The sequence below is a fragment of the Thamnophis elegans genome, chromosome 9, assembly GCF_009769535.1.
Source record: "Thamnophis elegans isolate rThaEle1 chromosome 9, rThaEle1.pri, whole genome shotgun sequence".
NCBI lineage: Eukaryota > Metazoa > Chordata > Lepidosauria > Squamata > Colubridae > Thamnophis > Thamnophis elegans.
Window position 1 is genome coordinate 8,309,943 of NC_045549.1, and position 13,864 is coordinate 8,323,806.

Below are 13,864 nucleotides of genomic sequence, written 5' to 3' on the forward strand. Positions count from 1 at the left end.
TGTGTTTGTGCAGCCACTGGAATTCTGCAACCGGGTTGTAAGTTGCTCTGGGAAGATCTGTCGTATCTTTGAATAGTTGTTAAGCAACTGTTCATTAAGTGAGGAGACATATGATGGTCTCCCTTCAGTTAAATTAGACCAGGCGTCTCCAAACATGGCAACTTTAAGACACGTGGATTTCAACTCCCAGAATCCCTCAGTCAGCCATGCTGATGGGGGAATTCTGGGAGTTGAAGTCCACGCACCTTAAAAGTTACATTTGGAGATCCCTGAATTAGATGGCAAGCCAATCAGAATCCCACAGCATTCGGTCATTGGAGATTTAGATTTAGCTTAATGTGAAAAAAAGAACTTGCAACAACGAAGCAACCTTTCAACTGTTAAAAATGGGATTCCACTATGGAGCATTAACTTACAAAAACATCAGACTGAATATGTGTCCTGATCCAGAATTTACATCTCCTTTTAAATACGGTGGCAAAGGGGGACTACCTGGACAGATTTATGGACAGTCATCCTTTTTCCACCTGGGAGTTCACAAACTACCTTGGATAGTGCGGGTTTTACAGTTCTTTTGGGACTATTTTTTTAAAAAAAGAATCAAACCACACTTACCTTGAAATCAAAAGTGTAATTAGTATAAGGCATCAAGTTGTTTTCATAGGCGCTCTTGAGTTGAAAACCATGAGTGATTCTTCCTTCAGAAGCCCCATTCTTTCCATTGCCACTGAAGTTCATGAGACACTCGTTGTAACGCAGCTCCTTGAAGTCTTTGTGGTTGTCGGCCACTATTCCATTGCTTAAGTATTCCACAACACCTGGTTTGAATAACCAACAGTTGTAAGACTGAATTGCACTGTAACTCTTCAATGTTTACTGCGCAACAGCAAGCGAACAATTTCTTTTTCCTTAGACAAGTATGAACATTTACAAAATATATATATATATATTATTCAGTAGTTAGAGCCACAATTGTTATTGAAGACCCGCTAACTGGATTTAATGCACTGGAATTAGAAAGTTGCTTAACGTCCTGCCACATTCTTGTTTATGGATAAAAATAACTGGTACAATAAATGAGAAATTGCTAGTTTGACCAACGACTTGTGCATATTCACGCAGGTCAGCCTACTTCAAAAATCTCTGCCAATATTAAAATACTATTCTATACAATCTGAGAAATGTGTCGGAGAAAGCTTAGCTTTGAAAAGTTAAGTCACGCTGATTTAAGAATACAGATCAGAATTTAATGGTGAAGCAGCAATCCTGTGTTTACTGCATAGGAGAGAATAAACTTCCAAAGAAATAAATACAAAATTTGGGTGTGCATCTCAATACTCGGAACATTTCAACATTTTCTCTACAGCTGACCTGGTCCAATGACAGGCTGCCTTTTTCCAATTACTTTTTTTATTTATCCAATTGAAACCTCATTTTTATACTTTGGCAAAAGCTGGAGTGGCTAATAACCACGCAATCGGGCTTCAATTATTTTGGTAGAAATGCATTTTCTAGCATGTTCCTCTCTCCAAGAAAATTCAGATTCTCTTATATACATCTCACCTTTCCCTATTCTAAGCATTTTCTTAATAAAAATATTGCAACAAGCTTATTAATTGATCAGATATTCTCTAGATATTAATTTTAATCTCAAAACCAATGCTTAGATCCATTTCTTCTACTCAAAACGATTGCATTACCTAATAAACCTCCTTTTTCAAATTTAATCATATAGAGACACCTTTTTAAAAACTCTGAGGTAAGTCGAGCCGAGGTGGCGCATTGGTTAGGGTGCAGTACTGAAGGCCACTACAGTTAACTGTTATCTGCAGTTCAGCGGTTCTAATCTCACCGGCTCAAGGTTAACTCAGCCTTCCATCCTTCCGAGGTGGGTGAAATGAGGACCCAGACTGTGGGGGCGATATGCTGACTCTGTAAACCGCTTAGAACCTATGAAGCGGTATATGTTTAACTGCTATTGCTACATAAAGAAAAGTAGATGCCATTACTGCTTGATCTATCTTGTTCTTTATTACCTAAAGAACAGGTTCTGGAAAAAATACAGCAGGCATTAAAATATCTGATCTTCTAATTCCCTCTCACTCAAGTAACAATCATAATTAACATAGCGTCTTAAACATTGACAGTGGTTCTTCTAAGAATATTTTTAAGTTTTGCACAAAGATTAAAATTATTCTTAAAAAAATAAAAGGCGTGGATCAACTCCACAGTTAAGGCAGCTGCTTCCGAATCACCTGAATCAGGCAGTGAGTTCAGATCTGCACACAGCACCATAGGAATGGAATTTGTGTCTGCTGTTGGGCTTCCGGGACGACCAGAGGCTTTCTCAAGGATATTCTTAAGTTCAGAGACAAACATCATCGTCTGGACAAGCTTTACATCCGAATATTCAGGGTCCCAATGCATATGGGCATTTGCTATTATAAGCAGCTGGCCGTCCATTGTATGAAGTGGTTTCATACCTAAGATCAAAGGCATAGTTGTCAGAATTAAAACAAATTCATCCTGAGATAATGTGTGTCTTTTGCGCGTCGTAGCCAGATAGGGCACTTATAAATGGGGTAGAATTTGTTCACACAATGTATTTCCCCCCTGCTGCCTATTTTGACATATAACACACATACCTCCAGGAACACAAAGTGGTTACAGGCAGGATACGATGCAGAGGGACCTCAACTGGACCTGCCTTCCTCACTTGGCCGCATATGGCCCATCAGCCAAAATCATCAGGTCCCCCCCAAAAAATATATCCACCTGGCCAGAAGCAGAGAGGGGTCATCCATTTGGCCTGTTTCGTGAGAGCTCCCCGGCTTCTCAGGTGGCCATTTTTGCAAGGGATTCACCAGGTGGACAGAGAAATAAGTGCTCTGCTTAGTGCTGGTGAGAATGAGACCAAGCTGTGAGGCCCAGGAGGAGGAGGAAGAAATGGTGACTATGGGCCAGTGGTGGGTTCCGGATCCCGTTGCAACCGGTACGGTGCAATGGGGCCCGGTGTCACCTACATGCATTGGCACAGCACAGGCTGTGCGTCCTTACCTCCGTGATGCTCCAGCTGCTCAGCACAGCATCGCGCAGGCACCGTATGCTCTGTGCGCGGAAGAGCTTAAATACAGGTAAGGAGCACGGGCGGGCGGGTGAGTCCTCGGGAGCACCATACCGGAACGGTACCTGGTGCTCCCGGCAGGCACCGGGTATGCCCGTACCAGGGCGTACCGCCTGCAACCCACCACTCCTCTGGGCCCAGTGCAGATGGCTGAAAATTCCTGCTTTAATTCTCCCTAGCAGGGAGCCTGTCCTACGACTCCAATTAACAATAATCATGGCCCCGCCTAGATTACCAGGGAGGTAAATAAATGCTTTCCCATCCGAATTCTCCAGTCATTCCAGATAAATGTTACAAAGGATACCAACCCCTCTTCTTTCTTCCAGGCTTAATTTAACCCACCCAAATAATTCTGAAAAGATACAGATAATGATTTCTCCTTCTTGGCTGTGATGAGCAGATCTTCTCCCTTGGAAGCTCTGTTCCCGCAGAGCCCCATGTAAAGTCGATGTCCCACCTGTCGCAGCTTAAACTTCTAAGAAAAAAAATATGTTCTTTGGCTGCATTTGTTGAGAAAGGTATAATTTTATGAGGGGTCAAGTGTAAAGCAATAAGGCAAACAGAGAACTGGAACATTCGCCTCCAAAATCACGAAATTCTCTCTTTCTGCCTCTCGCTGACCACCAATCAAGTTCCTGCAAGATGTTTCCATAACAGTCAGTCTAAGCCCAGGTTGGTATGCGGCTCCCTCCTCCTTCCAGTCCTATGGCCTTGGAGCAGCTTGCCAAGGTGGCACAGTTCCTTTTTCCCCCAAGCATCCTCCTCCAATCTTGTGCTTTGTCAGCTTCACTTAAGCTAATGGCATTGATACAAAAAGAGCCAGTTTGATGCAGTTACCATATTTTTCGGACTATAAGATGCACCGGTGTATAAGACGCACCAGAATTTCAAAGAGGTAAGTAAGAAAAAATGTTTTTGTCCTCCCCGGCCCCCAGGAGCACTCTGCAGGCTTCAGCGGGGCTTGTGAAGGCAAAAATGCTGTTCTTGGGGGGGAAAAATGGACATTTTTTGCAAAAACAGGGGGCGTTTTTGCCGTCCCCTAGCCCTGCTGAAACCTGCAGAGTGCTTCTGGGGGCTGGGGGAAGGCAAAAATGGCCCATTTCCCGCAAATATGGGATACAGGGGCAGAGCTTCAGGAGGCCAAAAATGGCTGTATTTGCTGTATAAGACTCACCAACATTTCCACACTTTTAGGGGGGAGAAAAGGTGTGTCTTATACTCTGAAAAATATGGTATTTAAGGTACTAGATTGGAAACCAAGAGACAACGATGTCCAGTTCTGCCTTAGATGTGACGTTATCTGGGTGAATAGACCAGTCGTGTCCCCCCCTCTCAGCCCTAGGAGGAGGCAGTCACAAAACAACACAATACAATAACAGAGGACTTCCTGGGGGCGTGGCCTGTTGCCGAGGAGGGCTCCATCGAGCTCCTCAGAGATCTGGTCTGTATATCTAAATAAGATCATAGATAGCACCCCTTTTTGGCTAAGAAAGGGGCAGGGAGGATAGTTCCGTAGGCTAGGGTCTATTCGTAAACCACAGCCTTTTTCTCTTTTTGGGCTGTGGAAAGAGATTAGATCCGGAGCGGAGCTTTTATCTCCAGCCAGCTCTTCTCAGCTGCCTTTTTTTTTTTTGGCAGCCCCAGACAGGCTAGCCCCCCCCAGGACAAAACAAAGTTTTTTCAAGCTAGAGTTGATACGGGCGGGTCCCACCCCTGTGAGATTTATGCTTTTATTACTATCTTAAATACCAGCACCATATGTCTTAGAGACTTCTTTGTCTAAATGGACTTCAAAATGGCGATTTCTCTCCGTGGATGATTGATAGTGGATGTACTTAGCCGGTTTTATCTTCCTGCAGACCGCTCCTTAACAAAATAAACTCTTCTTCTTTGGAAATAGAGGGGAGCAAAGCGCTGCTTACTTGTTTATTTATTATGGCACCCAGGTCAAAGAAGCGTCTTGCTACAAATGTGTCTAAAGAATTTAAAGAATTTTTACTGGAATCACAGCCTTTGTCTCCTATGCCCTCTACTGGAGAATTTTTAACACAGGAATATCTCTTTAAAATGTTTAATGCCTTTAAACAAGAAATTAAGGAATTTGTATTGGAACTATATGATGATCTAAAGTCTAAAGTTAATCAAATGAAGGCGAATACGTTTGCAGCCGTGTTTGCCCTGTCAGATTACTCTGCTGAAATAGAGAACAAAGTGGAAAGTCTGGAGAAGGCTAATTTTAATTTGACTACCAATATTCAAATTTTACAACAAAAAATTAGAGACAATGAAGAACAGCTTATGATGATAAATTTTAATAGGAAGGCATTTGCAATAAGAGTCAGAGGATTCCGTGAAAAGGAGCAAGAGAATTTGAAACAGACCTTTGCTGAAGCCTTCAGCCATGCGCTGGGAAGCCCGGGACTTAACTTTGATTGGCAGATTCGGAAAATCTATCGCCAGAACTCATTGATAGCGGAACAGCGACAGCTCCCGAGGGACATAATTATACATTTCTCTACAAAAGAATCTAGAAATGCGATTGTACAAAAGTTTCATAATAACAGTCTCCGAGTTGACGGCCAGGACCTGATTGTTTTCAAAGATATTCCTTTTCAGATGCTGAAAGCAAGAAGGGACTACACCTTTTTAACTAAGGAGCTTAGGAGTCAACAGATTCGATACAGATGGGAGGCCCCTGCCGGCATCACGGTTACATTTGAGAATCAAAGATTTCGTCTTAACTCTGTTTCGGAGGCTCAAGATTTCTATTGTAGGACTCTGAAGGCGGGACTTCCTGACGCGCTTGGAAGAGAGGAGAGACAAGCGGAAGGAGAAGGCAAGCGGCCGGCCATGTGGCTGCAAGATGGAGGGGGTAGCCCCTCCTCCCTCGGAGAAGCAGAAAAACGGAGATCGAGAATTTAGACATTTCAAAATGCTTGCTAAAGTTGAGGACTGAATGGGGGTTTGAGACCTCTCTCCGGTAGAAAAAGCGGACTAATTTTTATCAGAAGGGAAAGCTGGGTGAAACTACTTTGAGCTAGATTTTAAATTAACGTTAGCATAAATTTGATAGTGGTAAACATCAGACAAGCAAGGGATGAGGGTAAAATTTACGTTGTTTAAAGCTTATTAGAACAGAAAGCCGGTTGGGATTATCTTAAGATAAGTGTAAAAAGAATGTGGAATGATTTATGTTGTTTAAACTTTGTTAGAAGGGACTACTTTAAAATAGAAGGTTAACTGACTCTTGCTGAAAGTATTATTTGAATACAAGGAATGATCCATGCTATTTAACTTTTATTTGAAGGGAAAGTTGGTCGAAATCGCTCTGAGCTACATTTTAAACAAAAATTATCTTAAGATAGAAATTGATTCCTGTGTAAAGTAATATTTGATCTACGCTGCTTAATTTTACTAAGAAGGGGAAGCTTGGCTAGATTATTTTGAATTACTGTTTGAAAAGGGGGTTAAGAAAGATCATTTACGCTGTTTAAATTTTACTAGAAGGGAAAGTTTGATTACTCGTCTGTAAAGTTATATCTGAATATATGGCATGAACCACGCTGCTTAAATTTTATCGGAAGGGATCACGAGGTTTAGGAAGAGGAACGGGAGAATCTACAGAAGGTTGGGGTAAATAGCAAAGAAGTAAGAGACGAGAATAAAATACAGATAGAATGATTTATACTATTTAAGCATAGATAAAGATGGGGGGCTGAGATCAACACAAAGAGTGGTTTCTTTTTTTTTCTTTTCTCTTTTCTTTTCTCTCTTCTTTTTTTTTCTGTTTTTCTTTTTTTTGATATATTACTTTTATTTTTTTCAATCCATATGTATACAAGATATTTTAGACAGAAGGTAGTGCCAGGTGTGGGCCCTGGGAAGTCGGGAGGATTAGGGATGGGGATTTGTGGGGGGTGGGGTGGGGGGGTGTTAACATAGTCTTAATAAGAACAAGAATGTATTTATATACGGCGGTTCCTTTTTTTTTCTTTTATTTTTTTTTTTTTTTCCTTGGTTCATTTTATCAGATCAAACAACACTCAAATAAAGGCATACACCAAGGAGGGAGGTAGAGGGAAAGAAGAGGGAGGAGTAAGGAAGGAGTAAGGGGAATGTAAGGAGGGTGTCCGGGGAGTAAGGGGAGAAGGAAGGTTTGAGGGGAAAGGGAAGTAGGAGGGGAGTGTTAGAGGGAGAAAGGAAAGTTGGAGGGGGTAGATGGGGTGTATGGAGGATGGAAGGGTTAGGTGGGGTTGTGAATGAAGAGTTGTGTTTCCTTTTTATTTGTTCGTTTTATTCCCTTTTTCTTTTTTTTTTCTTTTCTTATAGTAAATACCCTGTATATAAGTGATTGCAAATGGAATGTGAAAAATGAATAAAATATATTTAAAAAAAAAAAAAAAACAATAACAGAGTTGCAAGGTACCTTGGAGGTCTTCTAGTCCAACCCCCTGCCTAGGCAGGAAATCCTATACCCGGGATGGCGCGCCTGTAGCACGTGGAGCCATTTGTCAGGGCATGCGAGGTGTTGCCCTGTCAGCTGGCCAGCATGCCAAAACCGGCGCTACGAGCAAACCAGAAGTGACTTCCGGTTTGCTCGTAAGGTCCTTTTTAGTCCTCCAGAGGCCTCCTGAAGATCCCTGAAGCCTCCGGAGGGCCTCTTGGGGGGGGGGGGGCAGGGGAGGCTGTTTTCGCCCTCCCCAGGCTCCTATAAAGCCTCTGGAGTTTGGGGAGGGCGAAAAACCCTGCAAAAAATGGGGGGGGCACTTCTCATGCGCACATGCGCACTGGGGTGGTCACACATTGCATTATGGTGCGGCATGCCCTGCGCTTCCCCCCTTATGGCACACGAGCCAAAAAAGGTTCGCCATCGCTGCCCTATACCGTTTCAGACAAATGGCTATCCAACATCTTCTTGTTGGAGCATTCACAACTTCTGGAGGCAAGTTGTTCCACTGATTAATTGTTCTAACAGTCAGGAAATTTCTCCTCACTTCTAGGTTACTTCTGTCCTTGATTAGTTTCCACCCATTGCTTCTTGTCTTTCCCTCAGGTGCTCTGGAGAATAGTTTGGCTCCCTCTTTTTTATGGCAGCCCCTGTGATATTGGAAGACGGCTATCATCTCTCCCCTAGTCCTTCTTTCTATTAAACTAGACATACCCAGTTCCTGCAACCGTTCTTCATGTCTCCAGTCCCCTAATCATCTTTGCTGCTCTTCTCTGCACTCTTTCTAGAGTCTCAACATTCTTTTCTACGTTTTCTAGCACTTCTACAATCTTGCTATGAAAATTGCAGGGACTTGTCCAGGCGGTCATTGTGAATCAAGAGTGACTCACAGGCAGGGCCCCTCCTGTCTCCAAATTACTGAAGCTGGTTGTGTAGTTTCCAGATTCTAGACTAGCCTCAAGATACAGAAGCCTAGAATGACTTTGGGCTAGTCATTCTTTTTCAGTTGCTGTTATGGTGGTGGCAGGATTGGTGAGGGGGGGGAATGGAGACCCACATGAAGCCAACTCAAACTCTTAAAAGAGACAAGCTCAGCTATAAATGTAACAAATAAAATCCAGCCTGCAACCGTCCTCTCGTTTGGATGAAAACACGAAAACACCAACCTGCCCCAAACTGCTCCTTGTGCACCTCTAACACAACCGCAACTCCGATGTTGTCCTTTGTCATAACTCGGTTCAGCATAGCTTCGGATCCTTCCGAGTTGGCCATCGCCACTTGGTTGAACTCGACCGTGTGCTTCTGCACCAGTGTGAACCTGGTGAACCAAAACCCAACATCCATACATAAATCACCAATTGGAAAAAAAAAGAGAAACAAACAAATCTATAATGACTGTTGTTTGAAAAGGGGAAAAGAAAAAAAACATTCACTTCCAACTCCTTTTGGTGCAGTAGAATAAGGTAATAATATACAACCTCAACTTTTTACTTTTATATAATATTAGCTGATAACCTGGCATTGTCCAGGTGTTTATTTATAGGGGGGAAATGTCCAGACCAAATGTAATTTCTAATGTTGGATTTTCCCCCTTACCAGAGGGAGCCCCCTTGTGGAGTACTGTGAAGCCGTTAACATGGCAACTCCACTGCGCTCTACAGTAGAAGCCAGTACAGCAGTATAGCACAACAGGCTGCATCTTAAGAGAACACACACCCTGAGGGGTGTTAGGGGTGCCTAACCCTCACAGTATTTGTTTCCAGAGAGCAAATCATCTGTGTACCAAGTTTGGTTGAAATTGCTCGAGGCGTTCCAGAGTTATGCTGGAACACATATACCCCCACACATACATACGTATACATATATACATATCTATTAGATACCTAAAAATCTAATAGATACCTTTCACCCTGGCTTCGCTGATAATGGATAAGAGCCTGTGGCCTAATGGCTAAGATGTCTGCCTAGTATGTAATATAGCCCAGGTACAAATCCCAGTAAGGGTATGGCTAGCTGATGAGAGCTAAATAGCTTGAAATAGATCTATACTAGTCTCCCTTTATTTATTTATCAGCACAAATACAACAAAATATATACATATATACATATATTTATTTATTTATTTATTTCTATAAGACCAAACCTAAGAACAAACCAAATCCTCTTCTATTTTCCCACTGTTTTTCATTTTCCTTTGTATTCCTGTATTTTACATTTTGATAAAAATCTGGAAAAAGGGCTGTTATTTGTAAGAAATTAAAAAAAAAAATGACTAGCAGGAATTCTAAGCCTTCCTTCTGCATTTTTTTATATGGATGTGGTGATTTCAGAATTGCTGCCTGTGTGGCCAGAGCAGATGCCGATTTGGGAACGAACAGGGCTGTTTGCACACTCGAGCCGCAACACGAAGGAATGAATCTCTTACTTTTCGGTTTTGAAGAATATTGCACAACCGTCCACATGTTTTCGCTCATGCTCAGACATGATTTTGGCACGTGACTTTGGAGAAAAAAATCCGTCGTATCCACGCTCTTTTAATGCTGGCAGAAAGAGGGTGAAGTATTGCTCGGTTTCTACTTCCTGGAAGTGAATACGGCAGGGTTACTGGTGCCCAAGAGAAAACTGTGCCAAAAAAAGAGCAATGACTTTTGGCTTCTACTTGTTTCTCAAAACCTTTTACGCTGGAATGCAGAGAATCTACAGAAAGGAATGTCTATGGAGATTCCCAGTCATCCCAGGTCATGGATGCCCCAAAGGGGCTTTTTTATAAGAGGCAGCTGGACTTTCTGTTTTTGCTCTGAAGACATTTCGCTTCTCATCCAAGAAGCTTCTTCAGAGCAAAACAAGGAAGTCCAATTGCCTCTTGGGAAAAAAAAGCACATTTGGGACTACAGAAAGGACAATCTCTCGTTACTCACAGCAACGACACAAAAAACCTTTGAAGGCAGATTCACTTAATGAATTAACCACCATGGACATAAAATAAAGTCTGGTCATGTGGTGACTCACTTAAGTTCTGGTTCCCTCTGTAGCCGAGCACTACCTGTAACAGAATCTTGCAAGTGTGAATGTGCCTCCCTCACTCCCTGTGAGTTAGAAAGGGCTCGTGTGAGATCATCTCTGAAACTTATCTGATTGATGCCTGGGTAGCTATTTTCCCTCCTGTCCTTGAACGATATTTCCAAAAACCTCAGTAGGAGGAGGAACCCAACAAATGGCCACCATGATGCTCCAAAGATGCTCACAAGTGGTTAAGATGCCAGGAGACGGTGAGTTCTAGTTCCGCCTTAGGCAAGGTAACGGCACTCTGGGAGGTCATGCTCTTACAGCCCTTGCTCAGTGACCCTTGAAGTGGAGATAAGTATCGCCCCCTACAGTTGGCAATGACCAGCGCAGGGGTCCCCAACCCCCAGGCTGCAGCCCACTACCGGACCTTGAGCCAATTGGAACCGGGCAAGCGAGCGTGGACATGCACCCCCTTCTTGCCCGGGAAGTGGGCAAGCACATACACATGTGCTCTTAGGCAAGGTGGGTAAGAAGCATCACCTCCCAGAATTTTCAGCCAGCATGTCCACACATCTTAAAAGTTTGAAAAGCATCCAAGGAAACCGTCTAGGCCAGGAGTGTCAAATTCAAGGCTCGCGTGCCAGATCCAGCCCCCGGGGTGCTTAAATCTGACCCACAGGGCTCGCCTGGAAATAGCAAAGGATAGCCTGTGGTCCTTCTAGCAGCCAAAATGGGAAGCCGAGGGGGAGGGGACCTCCATGCCGAGTTTTTTGTCTGGACGGCGTCCTACAGCGCTGCCAGCCAAAACCTCCATCTCACATCTCCTTCCCCCCCCAACCCTCCCCAGCTGGCCCGCAGAAGAGAACTACAATGCTGATCTGGCCCTCGAAGAAATCCAGTTTGACACCCCTGATCCAGACCCACCCGAAATCAATGTATTGTAATAGTTAAGGCGATAGAGAACAACTGAACTGAACAGAATAGAATAACGGAGTTGGAAGGGACCTTGGAGGTCTTCTAGTCCAACAGGAGGACAAGCAGGAGACCCTATACCATTTCAGACAAATGGCTGAGGACACCCAGGTTCAAATCCACCTTTAATCACAGCAGTCCACTGCGATGCCCTCCTCCTCTCTCGGTCCAACCTCCCCTCACAAAGGACTGTTGTCCCTTTCCTCCAAGAAACAATTTTAAAAACAATTTTATATCTGTATAAACAGGTGTTTGGGAGTCAAGCGCTACATTAGAATAGACCTATTTTAGTTGTAATTACCTGAAGGCTAATGATATCTGCATCCCAGTTCACAATTTCTTCCATGATTCCCTTTTTTCTATATTCCCAGTTTAAAGCCCAGGAAGGACAGTAGCCGTAGAGCTGTCGGGTAGCGTATTTATCACACAATACATTGTAGCACATGACAGTAAACGTAGCTGGAGAAAAGAAAGCACACACAAAAAAAAAAGTATAAGGGCTCTTCTGTTAAGCACAATGATGCGTTGAGTTAGTTGGAGCAGAGAGAGAATACAGCTTGGCAATCAAAGATGAGTGAAGGAATACCTGAGGGCAGAATTTGGTCTCGCTCTTTTAACGTAATCCATGGCCTTGGAGGCAGCTGCTCTGGATGAACTGAAACAACGATAAGAGACTGAATGTTAATGAGAGTTTGCAAGCCAAATCCCTTGAAGAACTGGAATTTAATGTCATAATCATGCATGGCATAAACATGGCACCCGCGTGGCACCAAGTAGCCAGTTCTTCTTAGCAAGAGCATTCGGCATAAAATAGTGTGTTCAGAGAGCACACATATCCTTTTAGGAGGACTCCGAATATAAAATTATTCCCCTAACAAAGCTTATATATCTTAAGTAGGAAAGATTGCTGGTATCAGCGTTTAAAAAGAATTGTTACCTGCTAGATTGTCAAGCATGTAGTTCAACAATTTACGTGTCCCATCTGGGTCCTGGTAGAGGCTGAGAATATCTTGTGATAAAGGATTGCCTGGAATCAAAGCAAGATTTTTATAAGAAATGACTTCCACAATATTCTCTGTTTGAATGAAGTAACATTACTACAACAATCCTGTAACATTTACTATAAAATGATAACATTTTCATTCCCTGAGAAAATGCTTCATAAAGACACAAGTAAACCAACAGAATAACAGATTCGGAAGGTAGTTTAGAGGTCTTCTAGTCCACACCCTGCTAAGGCGGGAAACCCTGAACTATTTCAGACAAATGTCTGTCCAGTCTCTTCTTTAAAACTTCCAGTGTTGGAGCATTCACAACTTCTGGAGGCAAGTTGTTCCACTGATTAATTGTTCTAACTGTCAGGAAATTTCTCCTCAGTTCTAGGTTACTTCTCTCGATTAGTTTCCATCCATGGCTTTTTGTCCTGTCCTCAGGTGCTTTGGAGAATAGGTCCTCTTTGTGGCAGCCCCTCAAATATTGAAACACTGTTATCATGTCACCCCTAGTCCTTCTTTTCATCAGACTAGACATACCCAATTCCTGAAACTGTTCTTCATATGTTTTAGCCTTCATCCCCCTAATCATCTTTGTTGTTCTTCTCTGCACTCTTTCCAGAGTTTCAACATCTTTTTTACATTGTGGTGACCAAAACTGGATGCAAGTATGGTCTTAACAAGGCATAAAGTAGTACTGAGAGGAAAGCAGGAGTTATTGTGAAATCCGTTTTGGTACACAATCAGAAGGACAGTCGGAAAATATTTTGCCATCGCCCCATTAAATGAAGAGCTTATCTCAAACTCTATTTATCTGGCTCTGTCTTCCAAAACAGAGCCTTTCTGCTTTTTGTCCTTCATGAAATTTATTTTCTTAATATTTGGCGAAGTATTTGGAACTTTTTTTTTTTAAATTCACGGGGCTGAAACTAAAACAATATGGGCAGAAATCATCTTAAGTAGATTAATGAAAAACCACAGCGTTCAATGTTTTCCTATCTTTATCTGCAACTGGAGTTTTCAAAGTATAATTCAAAGGCAGCTCTGTCCTTGAAGACATTCCTCTTGGCTTAGATTCTTTTTTAGGGCTGATAAACAGGTCAAAAACTTTATCGGTACAATAAAACATGTAACTTGGAAACAAAAGCAAAGACTGCTTGTGGGCTTCAAAGAGGCATTCCATTTGCCAACAGAACTTGCTCTTTTAAGGAAAATCTACCTGGCTGATCTTGTTTCTAACAGGAGAATAACTTTAGCCTTCCCTGCCTGCTCTGCTAACTCTCTCTAAATGTGATTAATCCAAGTGTTTCCGGAGTTAACCTT

The 13,864-nt window shown here is 42.6% G+C and overlaps 1 protein-coding gene across 1 annotated transcript in view; it reads right to left on the reverse strand.

Moving 5' to 3' along the window:
- The window catches only part of CNOT6L (CCR4-NOT transcription complex subunit 6 like), a 42,157-nt gene that overhangs the window by 4,488 nt on the left and 23,805 nt on the right, over positions 1-13,864 (reverse strand). Inside the window, exons 5-11 of the mRNA XM_032223795.1 lie at positions 12,487-12,576; positions 12,136-12,204; positions 11,851-12,008; positions 9,997-10,151; positions 8,738-8,889; positions 2,256-2,483; positions 616-818 (exon numbers count right to left, since the gene is read on the reverse strand). Coding sequence (XP_032079686.1) covers positions 616-818; positions 2,256-2,483; positions 8,738-8,889; positions 9,997-10,151; positions 11,851-12,008; positions 12,136-12,204; positions 12,487-12,576 — 1,055 coding nt within the window. The remainder of the gene's footprint in view (positions 1-615; positions 819-2,255; positions 2,484-8,737; positions 8,890-9,996; positions 10,152-11,850; positions 12,009-12,135; positions 12,205-12,486; positions 12,577-13,864) is intronic.